At 43.7% G+C, this 21,013-nt stretch overlaps 1 protein-coding gene across 1 annotated transcript in view; it reads left to right on the forward strand.

Moving 5' to 3' along the window:
* Positions 1-21,013, forward strand: part of LOC134218541 (uncharacterized) — a 757,540-nt gene that overhangs the window by 25,058 nt on the left and 711,469 nt on the right. The window contains exon 2 of the mRNA XM_062697669.1: positions 11,942-12,252. Within this exon, the coding sequence (XP_062553653.1) occupies positions 12,173-12,252 (80 nt within the window). The 5' untranslated portion in view covers positions 11,942-12,172. The remainder of the gene's footprint in view (positions 1-11,941; positions 12,253-21,013) is intronic.

Here is a 21,013-nt window from a genome sequence, read left to right on the forward strand (position 1 = left end):
ATCCGCACCCTCCGTGCGTATCCACAACCTGTTGAGGATGATCTTCTCGAGCACCTTCCCCGCCTTTGACAATAGGACCAAGCTCTGCCTTTTCCATGCTTCAGGGAAGACTCCCTCGTCCAGGCATCTCTGCATGACAGATCTGAACAATCCCCGACTGTGCAATCCCCGCAAGTTCCGCCATAGTTACTCTTCCCTCGTCGACCACCCTGGCCCCTGGCAGCACAAAGTGAGTCCAGGGACTTGGGTCATGACGTGGGAAGAGCCCCGCGATGATCCTCTCCAGCATCTCTGGAGACCGCTCTGTAGGGGCCAACGCCCCACATGTCTTGGCCATTACGACCCCATAGGCGTCACCCCATGGATTCGCGTTGGCACTTTGACACAGGCCCTCGAAGCAGGCTTTTTTGCTTGATCAAATCTCAGTCTCCAGAGCGGCTCTAGCAGCCACAAACGCCACCCGTCGTTCAACACGCTCCTCTTATGTGCGTGCTCGCTGCATCCGCCTCCTTGCCCGTAGGCAGGCGCGGTGCAGGTTCGCAATTGCTTGAGTCCACCAGTAAGCCGGTGGCCTCCCATTCCTAGGGTGGACTTTCCTAGACATGGTGGCATCGCATGCACGCGAGAGTACTGTTACCAGCTGCTCGCCGCTCAGACCGAGAGTATTGTGCTCGCGGCGGAGCGCTTCCTTAAACACCTCGTCGTCGAAGTATGATGTCTTCCACATACGAGGGCTAGGCCTCACCCCTTCTTCCGTCCGCTGAATGCTGGTCGTATAGTCGATACTGTAGCGAACCGCCAGAACGTAACGTCGATAATCGACTCGTCCCCGTTCCAGCTGTAGGTACTTTTGGTACCGACATTAGCCAAGTCGACATCTAACATGGCCAGTGATTCCAGCAGGATATGCCCCCGTTGATTCGTGGAACGGCTTCCTCTATCCCATAGCTATCACCACCGGCCTACGTCCCATCAAGTTAGCCGTCAAACAATCCAGCATACGATCGAACTGCTCGATCGACCATCGAGGAGGCGCATAGCAGCTGCAGAAGAAGACCCCGTTGATTTTGACAATGACGAAGACCTCGTGTGTCGAAGACACCAACTCTTGGACTGGGTATTTCCCCGTTGTCCATATCGCCGCCATTTTAGACCCATCGGTGACCCAATTGGGTATACCCCGTTAGGCATAAGTACGTTAGGCATAAAGACGTTAGGCATAATGGACGATAGGCATAATCGTTAGGCATAAAATGACCCAAAGAACAGTCTATGATATGAAGAAGGCAGAATTATGCCAAACGTCCATTATGCCTATCGTCCGTTATGCCTAACGTCCATTATGCTTAACGTACTTATGCCTAACGTTCTTATGCCTAACGTCGCGGACCCGACTTAATTACCGTTCCTGGCGGGTACCCGGTAAGGATCCGCTATGATGGAGATATTCGTCCCCCATTCAGCAACTGTCTGACATAGCAGTTGCTGAGCTGTATCACAGTGGTTCAGGTTTAGCTGCGTTACGTGCACTACGATTTTGCAGCACGCTTAAATGCCGGGTACTTAGAACCCCCCATGGGGTGCTTGCTGTTCGCAGCTTTGCTGGAACAGATCAAAGAGTTGGGAGGGTTCGTGCAGCATTGTGCCTTATGTCCCTCCAATCCGCAGCGTCGGCAGAGATTGCTTCTGTCAGCGCCTTTGCAGTCCCATTGCTTGTGCCCCGGTTCCAGGCACTTGAAGCAAACTTCGGGTTGCTCGTATATGCCCACAGGGCATACCGACCATCCCACCTTGACGCTCCCTAACTTGACTACCTTGGAGGCATCCACTGCAGATAGCCGAACCAATGCTACCTGCGTCCCTGCCGGACCTTTCCGTAGCCGAACGGCTGCGGTGGGCGTCTCCACTTCACACTGTCGCCGCAGTGCCGTGACGAGCTCTTCGACTTCGGTGATCTCGTCCAGGTCTTTAACTCTTAGATTCACCTCCGTAGTGAGTGCCCTCACCTTGACCGTCTCGCCTAGAACTTCCTCCGCCAACTTCTTGTAGGCGCCCCGCTTCAGCTCGAGGATCATCTCGCCCATCCGGGTACGTCTTATTCGACGTACGTCGGCGCCGAGTTCACCGAGCTTGACGTCACTCCTCATCGCCTTCAAAACGTCCGAGTACTTAGCCTCGTCCGCCGTGATGACTAGGGCATCGCCCCTGGAGGGATTGGCGCCTACCCTAGACTTCTTGCTACCCTCATTCGCCTGGGCCTTCTTTTCGGCCCTTGACGTCTTCGGTTTCCTCTTGTTCTTGACCAGGGTCCAGAAGGCGTCATCCCCCTCTATGTCCTTGGTCTGGTGCGGCTGAGAACTTTCAGCCTGCCGTAACCCCTTACCACCGTCTTTCCTGAATGGACGGACCTTTCCAGGTCCTTCCTCCCCCGGTTTTGGAGATACCTGGCCGGGGTTCAGCTTCCCAGCCCCACTACGCTTGTTCGGGGTAGTAGTAATAGCGTTTTGGAGCGGCCCCCAGGGAGCTCATGCCCTGGAGACTGTCTCCCCCGTTTTTGTGTCTGCTCCGTTGGAGCAGTCACCCCCGACGTACCCGCAAATACTTGAGCCTCAGTCTGGGTAGACTTTGGTACCACCGTCTTCGCTGGCACGCCTTCGGTCAATTCGACCTTGCCCGAGTCCGCGAATCCTTGATTTCACGGGTTTACACTTGGCCGTCCCGACCGCCCTCTCCAGCTTGGCGTCCAGCATCGACTTTCGAAGTTTCTGCAAGCTCATCTTGAGGTCCTTGCTGATATTATGCTTCGATGACGCAAAGTCAATGATGGCGTCCAGCTGTTCCGTCGCCACCTCGAAGGCCGAAAGCCCATCGCGTTTGCGGTTCATCGCCTCCACAAGCCGTGGGCCGTCAATAACCTCTACCGGCGTTTTTCTAGCCGAGAGGAAGGTTGAGTGACCCACGCTGGCGCTGCGCACTGAGCTGCCGACTATTGCCTCTGGCCTCCTAGGCGGAGACCTGAACAACCCACCGCTTGCGAAGGGGTTGTCGCCTACACTACTACCACCAATTGAAAAATTGACTTGGTTTTCCATTTTGGTCCCACGAGTTGCTCGGGAAAATAGGTCCACCACGCCAGAGCCCAGCATGACGCGGTAAGGGACAATTACTGTGGAGGGTGCCCAGGTACCCCACAGGCTCCGTTAAAGGCCTAGCTCATTATTTCACCCCCTGGCCATGCATCCCCTCGGCACGGGTCGCTTGACGCCTTGGGATTAGGGGTTAGGGACGATGGTCCCGGTCTAACTCGCAGTGGCCATGGGGAGGGGTCGTGTGTGTGTGTGTGTGTGTGTGTGTGTGTGTGTGTGTGTGTGTGTGTGTGTGTGTGTGTGTGTGTGTGTGTGTGTGTGTGTGTGTGTGTGTGTGTGTGTGTGTGTGTGTGTGTGTGTGTTTTTTATAGAGGGATGAAGGCAAATCTGCATACAGCCGCCTGAAATTATCACTCAGTGGGGTGGGGTTGACGCGTTAGGCAGAAGGCCAAACCGCCGGACCCACTAAACCCACCCAAGTAACAGTTACTTGAGTTACCCTCTCCACTAATACCCTGAACCCCCCGGGACTACCTTCCAGTATTACTTCTGGGGGATAGGCAGTACTAAATGTACTCCTCCCAAAATGGCACGTTTCACGGCGCCTCTCTTCGATTTACTTCTGAGCCATTTGGCTCCCTTGTTTGTACCAGTAAGCACACGAAAAATTCTTGAGCCCTTTATCTTTTCCTCGTGCCATTCAGCACCATCTCCTTTTCGAGCCATTTAGCTCACAACGTGGTTGCACTCTACTCAGATAATTCCCGGCGGCGGATCTATCCTACTCCGACTGGGAGTTCCACGGCGGCGGAAGCTCCCCCGAAACCGACGACTTGCTTCCGTGGAAGCCTGTTTCGTTATCAGCACCACTAATACACCTGGTCAGCAGGTCCTATGCACTTTCTCACGTCAACGGATTACCGGACGAGTGCCGAAGTCGGTCCAAACATTCCGGGTAAAGCATAGCGTACGGTTCAATGGCGCTTCGACGACCCGAAACCGGTCCTTTAACACGTCAAAATCTATTCGGCCTAGTCCCCGGCGGTGGATCTAGCCTACACCGACGAAAAGATTCCCGGCGGCGGTATCTCCCCCGGATCTGTTCTTCCTTGTCTATGAGCCATTCAGCTCCCAGCCTGATATAGGTCTAATCATAGTCTTTTAACAACATTCTCGTGCCATTCATCACCATATTTCAACATTGAGCCAATTAGCTCCCAGTTCCGTCACGGATTACTCAGATGATCCCTGGCGGCGAATCTATCCTACTCCGTCAGGGAGTTCCCCTCGATTTTCCCTCGAAACCGACGACCCGCTTCCGTGGAAGGCTGTTGCGTAGCCTGAACTACTCTTAACATCTAATTTGTCTTCTCCAATCTTCAGTCCTTTCTCACTTCAGCGAGTGACCGGTCGAGTGCTGAAGTCTATCCAGAGATTCCGGGTGGGGCATAACGTCCGGTTCAATGGCGCCCCGACGACCCGAAACCGGTACTCTTACGCGTCACGGTCTACTCGGCTTAGTCCCCGACGGTGGATCTAGCTTACACCGACGCACCTCCCCGGCGGCGAAAGTTATTCTGAGATTGATAATCAATAACCTTGAGCCATTAAGCTCCCAGCTTAGTCGCGGACTACTCGAATAGTCCCCGGCGGCGGATCTATCCTTCTCCGACAAGAAGTTCCCCGACGGTGGGACCTCCCCTATTACCGATTGTATCACTCTCTCCCTATCTTCGAATCTGTCGCTGTAAATTCGTTCGCTGGTCGCGTCTCCAAGTTCTTTGCAACTCCGTAAGAATGTGCGATACTACATTTTTGACGACATCCCAAGTGGCTTCATCGCGACACATCTCACCGAGTATGTTCTCCACGCTCAATATTTCTCTTCGTATGGTCTCGAACCTAGGGCATTCGAATAGGACGTGTTCAGGCATTTCCTCCGCATCCTCGCACACCGTGCGTGAACGTGTGTGACCAAAGCGATGTAGATACTTCCTAAAACATCCGTGTCCCGACAGGAACTGCGTCAGATGAAAATCTATTTCGCCGTGCTTTCTGTTTACCCAACTCGTCAAGTTTGGAATGAGGCGGTGGGTCCACCTTCCTTTGTCCGAGTTATTACACTCATGTTGCCACTTGGCCATTGATTCTATTCTCACTGTTTTCCTCACACCTCTAATGTCCCTTCTATTGTAGCACTCAATATCCTCAGCCAGCATTATGCCGACGGGAATCATCCCGGCGATCACACTTACTGCCTCCGACGATATAGTCCTATAGGCGCTAGCGACTCTCATAGCCATGAGCCGATACACGCTTTTAAGCTTTGCCTGGTTATTATTATTATTTATTCAGACTAAGGCCGAAGTGGCCTGTGCGGTATATAAGAGTCTTCTCCATTCGGCTCGGTCCATGGCTACACGTCGCCAACCACGCAGTCTACGGACGGTCCGCAAGTCATCTTCCACCTGATCGATCCACCTTGCCGCTGCGCACCTCGCCTTCTTGTACCCGTCGGATCGTTGTCGAGAACCATTTTCACCGGGTTATTGTCCGACATTCTGGCTACGTGCCCGGCCCACCGCAGTCGTCCGATTTTCGCGGTGTGAACGATGGATGGTTCTCCCAACAGCTGATGCAACTCGTGGTTCATTCGCCTCTTCCACGTACCGTCCGCCATCTGCACCCCACCATAGATGGTACGCAGCACTTGACGTCGCCTAGGTCTTTGCCGATTATATCGAGTCGCATTATCTCTTATATTGTTCGTAATTATTGGTTTTCCAGGCGGCTTATTGGGCCTGCGCAAACCTCCTGTCTCGCCGGAGGGTCATCGTGTCAGGGCTGTTTAGCGTCCCACCTAACACCAGGACTTGGGCTTGTGCGCTTTGAGCGGCACACGGTCGCTTTGGCGGAGCCTATTTGCGGATACATGCAGCTTTTTATAGAGGTTTAACAGGGCCCACTGTCAAACCCCACCACATCCTAGGCAGGCGCCACAACTCGCAGATGGCCTGGGGAGGGATCGTCAAGCCCTTGGACATAGTCCCTGCTGCCCCCTGCTGCTTTGCCTGGTTACGCTTGGTTTTGAGCGCATTACCCCACGCGGGGACACCGTACCTCAGGATCGATAATGATACGCTCGCCAAAAGCCGCCTTCTACTACTCCTCGGACCCCTAACATTTGGCATGATTCGGGCTAACGCTGTGGTTGCCTTCGCAGCCTTCGCACAGGCATAGTCATCGTGGCTATTAAAATTTAACCGATTGTCTATCATCACCCCTAGGTGTTTTAGTGAACGCTGAGACCGAATTACGTGCCCTCCGACAGAAATTTCCACCCTCTGTGCGACTTTGCAGTTACTCACCAGCACAACTTCTGTTTTGTGGTGAGCCAATTGTAAACTGACACTAGCCATCCAGTTTTCCATTATATCGATCGTTTCAGCTGCCAGCATTTCCACCTCCTATAGATTCTCACCCGTTATCGACAAGACAACGTCATCGACTAATCCAACGATCACGACTCCTTTGGGCAGCTTAAGCGTTAGTATTCCATTGTACATCGCTTCCAAAGAATGGGTCCGAGTATAGAACCTTGTGGCACTCCTGCTGTGACCCTGATCGACCTTTGCCCGATGTTTGTTTCGTAAGTCAGGACACGATCCTCGAAATAGCTCTTCAAAATCCTGCATAAGTATGCCGGGACACGCATACTATGCAGTGCTACGGCGATAGCCTTCCAGCTAGCACTGTTGAAAGCGTTTTTAACATCGATTGTTACGACAGCACAGTACCGACCACCTCTCCTTTTTTGCTTAGAGGCCATCTCGGCCCTCTGAATGACGGCCCGGATTGCGTCCACCGTCGTACCCTTCCGGAATCCGAACTGCATATCCGATAGACCACGCTCACCTTCTGTGTACTTTGATAGCCTGTTGAGAATAAGTCGAGAGTTTTCCGAGGGTGTCCAATTAGCAAATGGACCTGTACGATGTTGGATCCCCGGGCGGTTTACCTGGTTTTGGAAACAGCACCAGTTTCTGTATCTCTCATCTATCTGGAAAATTGCCTTCTTCCAGGCATTTTTGCATTACCGTCCTAAACATGTCCGGGAACGTAGAGCAGTCCTCAATGCTACATTGGGAATTCCGTCCGGACCAGGAGCTTTTTTAACCTTCAGAGCTTTCGCGACAAGTTCAAGCTCTTCGCTGGAGACCGTAGCATCAACAGTGTCGTCTTCATCATCGTACGGAGTTGATGGCCACAGCGTTGGGCTGTGATGCGGGAAGAGACCGTCCACTATTATCTTTAGCCACTCCGGGCACATTTCAACTGGCGTTGTTGGCCCTTTGGTCTTTGCCATTAACGTCCGATAAGCGTAGCCCCACGGATTGGCATCGGCTTCGCGGCACAACTCCTTGTAGCAGTTCAACTTGCTCAACTTGATCTCGCGGTTCAATGCTGCCCTAGCCGCACGAAATACCACCTTATTCTGTTCTCTATCCTCTTCTGTTCGCGATCTTGTAACGCGTCTTCTTGCCCTTAAACAAGCAGAACGAAGATCCCTGAGTGACTCGTTCCACCAGTAAGCCGGACGTCGCCTATTGCGTGGTTCCAATCTTCTCGGCATTGATGCATCACATGCCCTCGCTACAGTTTCTGTTAACTGATCTGCATTTAGGTTTAGATTACCACTTGCCGCACGAAGTGATTCGACTAGGAGGTCCTTGTCAAAGTACTTCGTTTTCCACATCCTCTCGCAAGATCCTATCCTATGTATCGACGTAGGGTTTCTCTGGCCGACGCTGTACTGGATGGCCTGGTGATCACTGTGAGTGTAATCCTCACTAACTCTCCAGTTCATATCTCCCATCAGACACAAGCTACAGAACGTGATATCGATTATAGATTCCCGACCGTCTTTGCGGAATGTGCTAACGTTCCCTTCGTTACACAGTCTAACTTCCAGCTTTGCTAGAGCCTCCAGCAAACTGTAGCCTCTTTCGTTGGTTAGCCTACTGCCCAGGCATTGAAATCTCCTGCGATAACTACTGGATTTCGGCCGATTAGCGTGTCGGTGAGCACATCCAGCATCTGGTTAAACCGCTCTAGAGGCCACCTTGGCGGTGCGTAGCAGCTACATACAAAGATACCATTGATTTTGGCGATTACGAATCCCTCGTGTGAACTATCGACTACTTCCTGTATGGGATATCGGCCCATAACTTGTATCGCAGCTTTCCGTTCTTTATCCGCTACCCAATTACCGTTATCGTGAGGAACTCGATACGGTTCTGCAATAATTGCGACATCACAGTTAGATTCTGTTGTAGACTGCCACAACAGTTGCTGAGCAGTGTCGCAATGATTGAGGTTTACTTGGGTTATCTCCATCACTGTTGGCCTGTAATCGCCTTTTTATATGCGTGGCATTTAAAGCCACCCGTCATGTGGTCGTTTCCGTCCTCCGCTTTACAAAGCATACATCTTGCTGGTTTCGTGCAGTCTATAGCAAAATGTCCTACCCCGCCACATTTCCTGCAAAGTGTAGATCTGTCAGGACCCTTGCAGTTTTTCGACAGATGTCCGAAGTCCATGCACTTGAAACATCTCTCCATTTCTTTGGAAACTCCAGGGATGGCTTTTAGAGTCCCTCCAATCCGTAGCGTTAGAGAAGCAAGTCTGAGACGGCCTTCCGAGGAGATGTATGCTGAAGATTCCAAACTAATCCAAAATCAAATATTCGGTTTAGCGACATCAACGGCGAGCGAATTAGTTATATTTGAAGTTTGCTCAACATTGCCACATGTTACGTGATTCACGCAGTCCCTAGTATAAAATAAAGCATCTTCGTTTTCGGGACCGTGATTTTGTTTGGTAAATTTTTCACTTGCTTAGTTAGTTTCGCTGTGCGTTTTCGATCACAGCAAAACATGTCTAATGACGTTTTGGAGATTATTATTCTAAATTAATGATTTCGTGTGTGTTACTTCTACGTGAAGTTAAACGATTTACAATGATATGGAAATGCTAATATCATCTTCCAAACTTGGACGTACATGTTCATGATAGAATTAGAGGCGAAAGTATAGAATTGATAGTTCCGTTAGGATACGGCAGGCATGAAGAATGTTTTTATAGAAGTTGATTTGAAAGCGAGCGGAGGGCAATATTTGTGATGGCACATATCACACGACCTTCCTTCTGCCAAGCTCCCGATTATTATTGTTTTAATTCATGATCTATGTCTGTAGAATTAGGCACTAATTGCAATATACCACAGCAAGAAACAGCAATTTTTATTGGTCAACCGGAAATTGACTGTAATATAGAATTATCGAGTTTGTAAGGAAGAAGAAGTGAACAAATGTGATAGTAACCTACAATCCGAATCACACGGCTTCGTTTGATTAATGTTCACTGGTTATGATTTTTATTTAGCTCATGTGAATGTAATCAGCTTTTTGAACCACGATAATAGTAAATGGAACATCAGGAACCATTCGGAGCTTCATCAAAACCATGACAGCTTGATATTTCCTGTATAGGGAGTGTCCGTTTTAATTATCATTCGATTAGTTTTAATTATCCCAGTCGAACTCATTTGTTATATTTTAACCTTGTTACTGATTAGCTGAATTTTTTTTCAAATCAGTCGGTGGCCATACCATTCTAAAGGTTGATCCATCATACTCAGTGGATTAATTGGTTTTGGAACCAATATGCTCTGGTTAACATATTTGGTGTTGACGCAAAAATCAGCGATCGGACATATCAGCATATGTGCCTCATCTCGCTCATGATTTCTGGGCTAAGTCCGACTAACCTGTTTCCTCCGACATACCAGTTCTAGATGTGACTTCATAACGAGGGACCACTTTCAGAGCACTGAAACTTGTTTCTCACCAACGACCAGAGATTATAAGTGCAGGGAAAAAACTTGATCATTTTTAATGACGAAACCATCGGAGTTTGCAACACCACAACAACGACTTGGCGAGTTGCCCTGTCACATGTGGCTTCGACCCTGACTTTTGCGGCAGTCGCGAAATTACGTCTCGCATAAAGGAGCGTCCCCATTGATGCCGCTCTTCTCGTCGAGGGTTTCATGTGATACAATTCGAGCTCGGTGTGGGCAATAATGGGACTGATGTGAGCGGAAGTTCAGCGGCAGTGGTCGCCCGTCGTCGGATCGGTCAGGTTGACCTTGACTTGGGTATGTTATGCAGCGTAATCTATACCATCCGACAGTGCCGAGACAAAGGCCGTAATTTATTGGCTTGATTTACGTAGAATGCGGTCCTGGTTGGAGGTAGAACGACGAGGTACAGGATCAAGAGAAGATGACCTTTTGGAAGTTCACGGGGTTGATCTTCGTCAATGTATCACCCAATGGAATCTTGACCCTATCCTGTCATGAATAATGGTATTTAAGAAAAAATAAGACGTGCGAACGGATGCTGAGATCTATATCTAAAGCGATCGACTATACTTATAAGCCATGGAATGACATTGATATTAGCATAATGATGTGATTAATTTAAATTACATAGATTAATTGACAGATATATAATTTTATTTACTTCAAGGTACATATTTAAAGATTGCCCCTTTTCATGAAAACTTCTTTCTTGAATACTTGGATTAAACAATCAATTGTTTTGCAGTGGTTGACGAGCTAATAATTAGTTTTGATACCTAATTCTGGGAGAATTGTGAATCCATTGTAATGTTGTAATGTTGAATATATAAATGAAGGGAGATTCTGGCATTTTCCTACGCTCCTCATAGAATGTCTGCAAAACCTCACTATAAGGTGAGGTGCTGAAAAATCAATAAAAATCTTTCAGTTAATTTGTGTGTCATCCCTAACTGAATGTTATTTTTGCTGTTGTGTAGTTTCAAAAACAACCCGTGTTTAGTGCACTTCAACGTGGGGTCAACTCATTATTTTATTGAAGCTTATCACAATAACCAAAACCAAACTGAATGAAAAGCAATTGCATTTGCTTCGTCTCTTATCTTTCTCATTTTAATAAAAAATTAAATTCCAATAATTTTCAAATATTTCAAGATCACAAATGATACAATATTTACTGTTTTATTTAATTTATTTTTACTTTCAGATAGTCGGTATACCGTCCAGATAGACTTCGATTGCAACTATCTATAGTGGCTCTCTCCAATCTAAGCTCAAGAAACTTAGTATCAAAAAGCTGTAAAACCGCACCTCTTATGCACAACCACCCAAGCGGGAAAACTGCAGCTAAACCACACGCGCTCTGCATCTCAAGGATTCCTTTCCACCAGTCGGTGCGGCAAGTGTAGTAAACGGCCAATTAGACCACGTGTTTTACCACCCTTGGCATAGTCGTTGGTGGCGTCGTCGTCGTTATCGTCACCATAGTCGTTCGTGTTTGCTTTTAGTTTTACCACAGCTTACAAAACCAATGTAAAACCATTTTGTACACTTTCCCCTCATCATTTTCCTAACCGCGCGCGCGCACCACAACACATCGTTTTGGGTGAACCAGTTTCTTGTATTCGCGAGGTGGTGCAGCGGAGCCACTGCATACCTTCGACGAACGAATACCGATTTTACCCCACATTCAAATATTGCCACGAATCGTTGCGGCCCGGCCAGGAAGGAAAAATAAAAGTTTTCCAAGAAACGCGTCGTCAGCCGCTGCGAGGCTGAAGAAGGCAAATCCGAATGAAGAGGAATGGAAGAAGAAACGATTTAGTGTGATCACGTAGATTTTCCAGCGAAAATCACGTGGATGCACGTGACATAAACATATTTTTTAGCATATCTATTAGAAGTTCCTATCTATTTTTTTTTTTAATTTTAGTGAAAGTAAAAGTGTGATTTAGTGTGGTTGTGTGAAAAAAGTGAAAAATTTTGAGATAAAATTTCCCTTCAATCAAAGAAAAAATAAGTTTTCGATCGTAAATAAAAGAAGTTAGTGCCATCTAATTGTGAAAAGCAGCAGCAATCCACTCGAATACATACAGCGAGTTCAGTTTGTGTCCAGCTGGAAAGTTCCCCCTCAAGCAGATCTTCAGAACAACAAATCGGCACGATGGTGATGTCACTGTACAGGACTATCAAAGGCCACACCGGAACCTACAAGCGCAGGAAGAACCGCGTGCTGGAACGAAGGTGAGTAGCGGGCGGCATCTATATCAGCTTTTAAAAATATTTAACCTTCCACAAGTCGCTTCAGTTTTCACAATACGAGAACTCACATGTTGTAAAAAGTACAACAGCCCGACAACGTTTTCTATTGAAACGAATTAAAATGATACCAACGTGATTTTTTTCGGAAAAACAATAAAGGGGATAGATATTCTCATTGAGGACAATTAATCAAGTCCAATGAATCCAACGGAAATCCGTTTTTGCCTTTCTCGTATAACAAACTTGTATCGAAAGGATATAATAGGATTACTCCAAAAAACATCTTTGGATAGAAGGTCCGGTGACCCCCTAGTGCTGCATATCGATCGACTCAGTTCGACGAACCGAGGTGATGTCTATATGTGTGTATGTGTACAAATTTTGTAGGCACACTTTTGGGAACTTAGCATTACCCGATTTATTCGAACATCGGTCCCATTGTTTGCTATTGAAAATCGGCCCGATCGGTAAAAAAAATCATAATCGAAAAAAATATTTTAGTGGTGCTGGCAATGCGTATTAATTGATTCGAATACATGTAAAATAATAAAAAACATGCAATCTATTTCCCTAAAGTGCTTTTTCGGCCTTTATAATAAATCATCATTGCCGCTAGTTACCCGACTAGAAGGTCATATCAAAATTATATCATCATATGTTATTATCCCGACTAGAAGGTCATATCAAAATTATATCATCCTATGTTATTATGTTATACTAAATTTTTATAACAAAATGTGTTAGAAACATGGTGCAGGATGTTGTTAAAATATCTAAATTTCTATCAAAAACTGTACGACTGGAAACAAAAAACTATCAAATTTTGTTACAATTTTATCATAAAAATAACATATTTTGTTAGAAATTTATAATAGAATCAGATACAAAATATATTGTTTCTGTGCAGTTGGAATTTTTACAGGTCGTGATAGGGCTACAGATTGCGATCAACAATCATAATTTTTTGTTTTTGTCTGAACAATAATATTTTTAGAGAACATGAAATTACCAACATTACAAATAAGGCAACCTTTTCAAATTATATCAGCGTTGTGATATCTATGGCTGGGAGACTTTGCTACATCTATTTTAATTGCCTACTGTTGGGCAATTCGGTGTTAAACATTTTTCAAATCATATTATGATATAATCCTGTTACAACATTTGAAAGATAATGGCTACTGAGAACTAAATTGTATCAAAATAAGTTATAAATATCACAATATGTTAAAATTGCGTTAATTTTTTGTTATGCTCTTCTAGTCGGGTGGAGGTGTGCGCCGTCGCGCCACGCTGGCGCCGCCGACAGTTTTTGGCACGCCGCCACCGAAGACATTTTAAAATTTGCCACGCCGCTGATCTATAAATTTCCACGCCGATTCAAACTTTCAGTTGAAACTCCATAGATTCAGTGCAATTTCCGTATCATTTCCTGATAGATCTTTACAACATCACGTTGAATCTACAGAGAATTTTTCGTGAAGATACCAATTATTTCCATGAAAATTCCATACAATATCTTGTAAACATTTTGAAGAGTTCTCCGTAAATACTAAGCGTGAGATTTGCGGAGGAGTTCCGTTGAAATCCAAAAAATCTAATTGAACTTAAATTTTTGAACAGAAAAGAGTCGTTCAGCAGACAGCCACAAGGCTGAAAGTTATACGGCCGAATGAGTATGTTGCTTAACCGAAAAAACTATTTGGTAGAAACCTACCTGAGAAAAGCTTAAGAGCAAATCGATAACTTGTTTTAGTGTTGTGAAATCATCGATTATGTTTACTTAATTTGATATCTGTTTTGGTCGTTTTAACGATTAAAATAACAAAAGGTAATAGCTGAAATATCTTATTATGACATCCAATCAAAAACTATTCCTGCTATCGATGAGAGCAAATCAAAAACTATTTTTGATATTGTTTTCCGATAACAAAATAAGTACATAGTTTGATGTCATATCATTCAATATAGTAATCTACAGCAAAATATGTAATCAATCATGATTATTTATACATATTTGAAAACAAATTATGAATCAATTTAATGTCAAAATCAAAATATGTTTTCTATATGATCTCATTATGTTTTCAGACTTTGCTAGGATATCTAGCCTAAAGTTATTTGGCCGAGAATGTCATTTGGTCGAACAGTTCTTTTGACTGAAAAAATCGTGAATATGTCCTTCGGCCAAAATAGTCGTTTGGTCAAAAGGGCCATTTGGCCGAAATGGACATTTGGTCGAAAGTGTCGTTCGGCTGAATTGATCATCTATATATAAAAATGAGTTTGCATTTCCTTTGAGGCAATATAACTCACGAACGGGCTGACCGATTTGCAAGATTTACTCACCAATCGAATCGTTTTGGGCTCTTCTGTGTTTATGTATATGAAAAAATAGAACATTTTGCTGGGAAAGTTGAACAAATGTAAAAATAATCAGAGTCTCTTAATTCTCGTGTATACATGGATGAGACAGTATGCTATGAGCTACAAAAGCTCACGTAGCACCGATTCAGTGCGACGAGAGAAGCTGAACTGAGTGAGCGTGTCTCAATGCGAAAACTGAGTGAGCGTGTCTCAATGTACGTCTCATGAGACTCATCTCATGCGCTAGGAATGCATATCTGGCGTTACTTAGGCGACGATTTTATTGAATGAAAATTTCCCGCCCAAGCTGGTTTCATGCACCTTCGCTGTTGGTTGCAAAGGTTTGCCATGGCAAACAGCGCATGAGCTGATCGCATTGAGATGTCTCAATGCGACTCACCAATGTTAATGTGAGGTACACAAGCTTCGTGAGACTCGCGTGCGCAAAATTTTATGTGCGCGTAGGTAGCAGTCGTTGCTCAATCTCATCCTTTTTTGTACGCGTGCATGATGTCTGAAAATAATGCGTTTCCATGAATTCCGAATAAAACCATCAAGCTCGAAATGAAATCGATCTAGAGGGCGACGACTAAACGATTGACATTTAGAACGAAGAAAAAACAAGCCGAGCGAGATCGGGCAGGTTTGACTAGTCTTGGATATTTTCAAGACAATAACGGGAGAATCTTTTGAATATCGCCTCAAAATTTTGATGATAGATTTCCAGTTTTTCCACAATATTCATTTGAAAATTATTTTCAGATTTTCCACGGGAACTACTTTCAAGTTTCGAGAACTCTTTGGATAGAGCTCTTCGAATTTACCAAGGAAAATTGTTTAGAATTTTCTTTAGAATCTCTTCAGAGTTTTCACTGGAAGTTGTTCCAAATTTCTGTGCAAATATTCAGAACATCCACGGAAAGTTCCTTTTGAGTTTCTGTTGAGTATTCTTTGCAATTTACATAGAAAATTGAGGATGGTAAAATAGATGCTTTAACGTTGACTTCCTCAATCTAGATTGATTAAGACGGCTAGTTTTTTTATCCTTCATTAAAATGATTTTTTCGCAGGGATAAGTTTATCACTAAATGGCTAGTTTGGCATAGCAATTTTTTAAACATCGGAAAAATGCTCGAAATTTTTGAGGATTTTTTGGATTTGTTCAGAAAATTCTTTCTATTTTCGATTAGAAATTCTTAGAAATTCTTGGTAAGTTCCAGATGGGATCGAAGCAAGCCTTGCGCGCGGACGGCTGCGTTTTATTTTCTGACAGCGATTTTTTTTCTCTTGATTGCGTATAGCATTAAATTCGGCTGGTACTACACCCCAGAAGTTTTCCGGATTTATATTCGTATACCACCGGATATATTTACTCACATGTATAGCAAAGTGCGCGTGTGTACTATCGAAATGTGCGGTTGTGTATGTATAGTAAATAAATAGGCGGCAATCAGTGCAGAACTGTATATAATGTAAAATTTTAAATTAAAGAAAGTGGTTTCGTATGGAGAGTGCTGTTGAAAATGTGTTACATTGCTATTCGGTTGACATTCATATTATCCAGTCTTTTCCGGAACTCATGAAATCTGGCTTGATGGATGAAGAAGAACTTGAAAGATGGAAAACTTAAATGAACGACGCAGAAATTTGCCGTAGTCTGGAATCATTGAGTATCATTTAAATTTTATTTGTTTATTATACTGCCGTGAATCGCATATCTGTCCCATCTTTGCTGGGTTTCCTATTCATATGGGACAAATATGCGATTCACGGCAGTATATTCTATATAAGTATCTATCGATTATTATTTAGTGTAATTTATGATGGTAATCATTTTGGGTACTAGTAATTTACGAAACCATATCAAAATTTAATTTTTAATTTTAAGGACCGAGTGATTATTTTCTAAACAGTTTGTTTAAGAGTATTGAAACAGTGCCCTTTATCACCCCCATTTAGCGCATTGCCACCCTCGATGAAAGTTCAAATACAAATCCAAAAACATGTCACATGACAAATTAAAAGAAATCTTCAAATTAGTTTGTTTGATATTCTTCATTTCTGTGAATTTTGAAATGTTACGTTATATTAGACTTAGACATATTGTTAAATTCAATTTTTCATACAAAGGTCCATATTTTTCAATATTTGATACTTCCTACTTTGTCTCATCTTTTCAGTTTCAAGAATTTAATTTTTCAATATTTGAACTGTTCCCAATTTCTGAGCATTTGAAGATATTGAAGCACTAACAGCTACCGGAATTTCCACAGCCGCTAACCCCATGAGAACATTTCCTCATCAAATCAGCCATTGTTGGGCCAAGAATGAAAGCAAAGGATGATAGGAAATGCAAAATTCTGGACGAACGAACTAAATTGGTGAGCACGTTCTAATTCTTTAGTTATCTTTCTCTCATTTCTTCACCAATCTCTAAATGCTTAAAATATAATACTAAATACGCACAGGGCATCGTTTGCTGCTATTGCTGCAGATATTGTGGGAGTCCCAGATATCCGGTTCACGCTTTAGTTAGCAACGGTGGCTCTTCTTGGCCTTCTACTCCCTGAGTAGTTAATACGAATAAGGGCGTCCTTGTGAAGTTTTGCTGTACCTGTTATAAACAACTAGTATATCCCATACCCTACACTTCCTGAAGAAACCTGTCTTGCTTCAGATGTGAATCCTTTTTGCAGTACTAGTCTTCGTAACAAAAAGGGCACCATTACGGATCATGAGATCTGATCAAATTATTCGTAGTACTACTTGACCAACGCCCCCAGATGGGCGAGGGATAGAGGATGACGCACACACACACAGAAATTCTTGGTAAGTTCCATTGATCGAAAGCGGCAGACGGCTGAACTGGTAATTTGGCCGAAAAAGCCGTTACCCTAACAGGTTGTTCGAAACGATCGTTGGCCAAAAATGTCATTAAGCAGAAATAGTTTTTTGACAAAATGGGCCATTTGGCCGAAAATGTCATTTGGTCCAAAGGGTCATACGGCCAAATTACAATGATTGAACCTCGTATTGAACAGATTATATGGTCAGAAATAGCCATTTGTTTGGCGAAATGGTCTTTATGTCAATTGACCATTGGACAAAATTCCGTGGCCTCTGGTCTTTAGACCAGAAGACATTAAACCAGGAACCATTTAGCAAAACCAAACGTTTAACGGAAACTGTTATCAGGTCAAAACTGGTATGACCGAAAATGTAATTTGGCCGAAAGCAATGGACAGCCAAAAGGAAAATTTGGCCGGAAAGTTGTTAACCCTTACAGGTCACCCGAGCAAAGCTTAAAAGCAAATCTATAACTAATTTGGTTGTTGTGAAATCGCCTAATTTTGGTAACTCAGGATGATATCCTTTTGGTCGTTTTAACGGTTAAAATAACAAAATGTAAAACAAACAAATCTTACTGTGACATCAAATTGAAAACTATTTCTCTTGTCAATGAGAGCAAATCGAAAACTGATTTTGTAATTTTTTTTGGATAACGAAATAAGTAATCAGTTTGATTTCATATAATTCAGAAATCAACAGCATATTGATATCAAAATAACTTATCAATCATTGATATCAAAGCTTGAAAACAAATTATGATTTCAATTTGATGTCAATATCAAAATATGTTTTCTTTTTGCTCTCATTATGATGTCAGGCTTTGCTCGGGCACTTGGCTGAATATGCCGTCAATATGCCGACCAAAAATGCCGTTTGGTAAAACTATGTCGTCTGGCAGAAAGAGCCATTTAGCCCAAAAATGTACTTTTTGCAACATTCCTTGAAAAGTGTCCTTCGGCTGAATTGATCGTTTGGCAAAAAGTTGTCTATCCGAATAGTTTCGGATAAACGTTCAAATCGGCTTAATGGGATTGGGTTAGATGGCTTTTGGCTTAAAGGCCATTATCGACTTAAAAAGTAGAGAGGTTACGAAATTTTGTTCAACGATCGTTTGACAATAGGCCTTTTCAACGTAAATGTGCCAAACGGATGGATATGCAGCTATCATCGATTTTGATATCGTTTTGAGGCTCAGCTGTCCAATAACTGCAAAACTGATGTAACTATCGAAATGCAGTTAAAAGCATTGCAGTTAAATGACTGTACAAAGAATTTCCCGTAGAAATCCTATAATTTCGAATATTTTTTCAATTTCGAACAATCCTCCGCAGAAATTCTAAAAAAGTTTCCGTTAAACTTACGGAGAATTTCTCGTTAACATTCCAGAGAGTTTTTCTTGAAAACTCCTAAGAGTTTCCCGCGGAAATACTTAAGAATTTACTGTTTTATCGTTGGCCATGCCAAACCTACGGTAAAACACCCATTCTACCAGCCACACTCTCCAACATTTATCAAGAATTTTCTGTGCAAATTTCGAAGAATACTGAACAGAAACACAACAGGAGCTTTTCGTATTTTTTGCAGTTTTTCCTGTAGAAGTTAAAAACATTTTTGAGAAAATGCTGAAGTTTCTCGTGTAGATTGCGACGAATCTTCTGCTGAAATATGTCGACTGTTAGCAATGTACTTTTTGGTTGTTATTTGGCGTTTCAGTATATATTGTGAATGAAAAACAACTATATGTTTTATTATTATTATTATTTCTCTTATTATTATGTATGTTATTATTATAAGGATCGAGTTGGAGAAAGAAAACATATAGTTGTTTTTCATTCACAATATAGACTGAAACGCCAAATAACCATCGAAAAGTTTTCTGCTGAAATTCCTAACAATTTTATTTGGTAATTCCAAAAACTTCTCGAAAAAAATTCCAAATTTTGGAAAGACTTATAGATTTTTCTGGAGAAGTTCATTAGATTTTTCATGCAAAATTCAAAAGATTCTTCTTTTAATGTCTTGAAAATATCCCGAAAAAATGCAAAAAAAAATCTTAGAAAAACGTTATGAAAAATCCCCACGCCGATTCACGCCGCCGCCGCCGCCAGCTAAAATGGCTATCGTCGTGATGCTGAAAACGCCGCCGCCGACCAAAATTCTGACAAACGCCACCGCTGACAAATATTGGACCGGCGCACACCTCTACCGCTAGGTGGATTAATCTGGGGTTTTTTCTAACATTTCTTGAAATCCTGGCGTAGTAAAGTCATTTCTAAATCCATTAATGATCACCCCAGTCAACACAAACTCGTATTTTTTTTTTTGCTTTATTAATGTGTACACAAACTCGTATATGATGCCACATATAAAGCTAAAGTGGAGGCGATATACGTACAAGTTGTATGGGGAAGTGCGTATATCGCCTCCACTTTAGCATCTTATATGATCTTGTGTTGTCTGGGACATGCAGCCCTATGAGTCAACAAAATAAATGATTTGGAATTTTCCACTTGGCGGCGCTAGTGTATATGAAAGCACCAGTTTGGTTCGATATCTTGGGATTTGCGGGAATTAGAAAGCTGCCACCTTCTACATAGTTGTCCGATAATTGTAAACCAATATATTGAGAAACTGTTTGATTCATTATTCAGCCGCAAGGTGGCGCTACTGTATATGAGAGATCGGTTTGGTTAAATATCTCGGGATCTGTGGGATTCAGTCGGTCTTAGGCGGTCCACGAAATCCTCAGCCTTTATCCGGTTCTCTGTTGAACATTGTTTACGATATTATTTCTTCCGACACTAAAGTTTGCCGTATTTTATATGATTCACAATATCCTTCTACAAGTATACAAATACTTGATGCAGCTCATGCTTCCTGCGTCTGCTCCATACACCATTTTATAGTTTCCCTCCGAGGGTTGTACGCAGCACTTTTCGCTCGAAAACGTGGAAAGCCCTCGGGTTCGCCTCTTTTAACGTCCATGCTTCTGGTCCAAAAAAGGGTACTTAACTGGTAAAATCAGAGTTTTGTATAGAGCAAATTTCGTTTAAATCTGCATGTTGCGGTACCTAGGCTGGTTACGTCATCCTTAAAAGGCCCAATTCGCAGGATCAATACGACTTTGGTGGCCTCACAACTGGATCTCAAACAACGAGCTCCATCGTCGTTGTCACCAGAGGCCGATAGCAACAGAAATTCGGGATCGGGAGTGAAGCTGGGTTGGCCACACTCTACGTAGGGGCGGAAAAGAAATCTGTAAACAATATAAGACTGGTATCCAGCGGGGCATCGCAGCAGAGGCAGACCCAGAGGCTCATGGCGGCGAAGCCTCAATAAAGAAATAAGTCGACCGAGATCTAACCTGATAACAGGTTAAAGCGATAGCCGGGCAACGCTCAGGATGGAGATCTTTTAAGTCGGCCCTTTTCACCACCGGAGGTGCACAGGATCCATAAGTAAGTAAATACGACTTTTCACTTCTAGGGAAACGTCATAGTCACATGTCACAAGCGTTCCAAGGTAA

Source organism: Armigeres subalbatus, chromosome 2 (assembly GCF_024139115.2).
Source record: "Armigeres subalbatus isolate Guangzhou_Male chromosome 2, GZ_Asu_2, whole genome shotgun sequence".
Lineage (NCBI taxonomy): Eukaryota > Metazoa > Arthropoda > Insecta > Diptera > Culicidae > Armigeres > Armigeres subalbatus.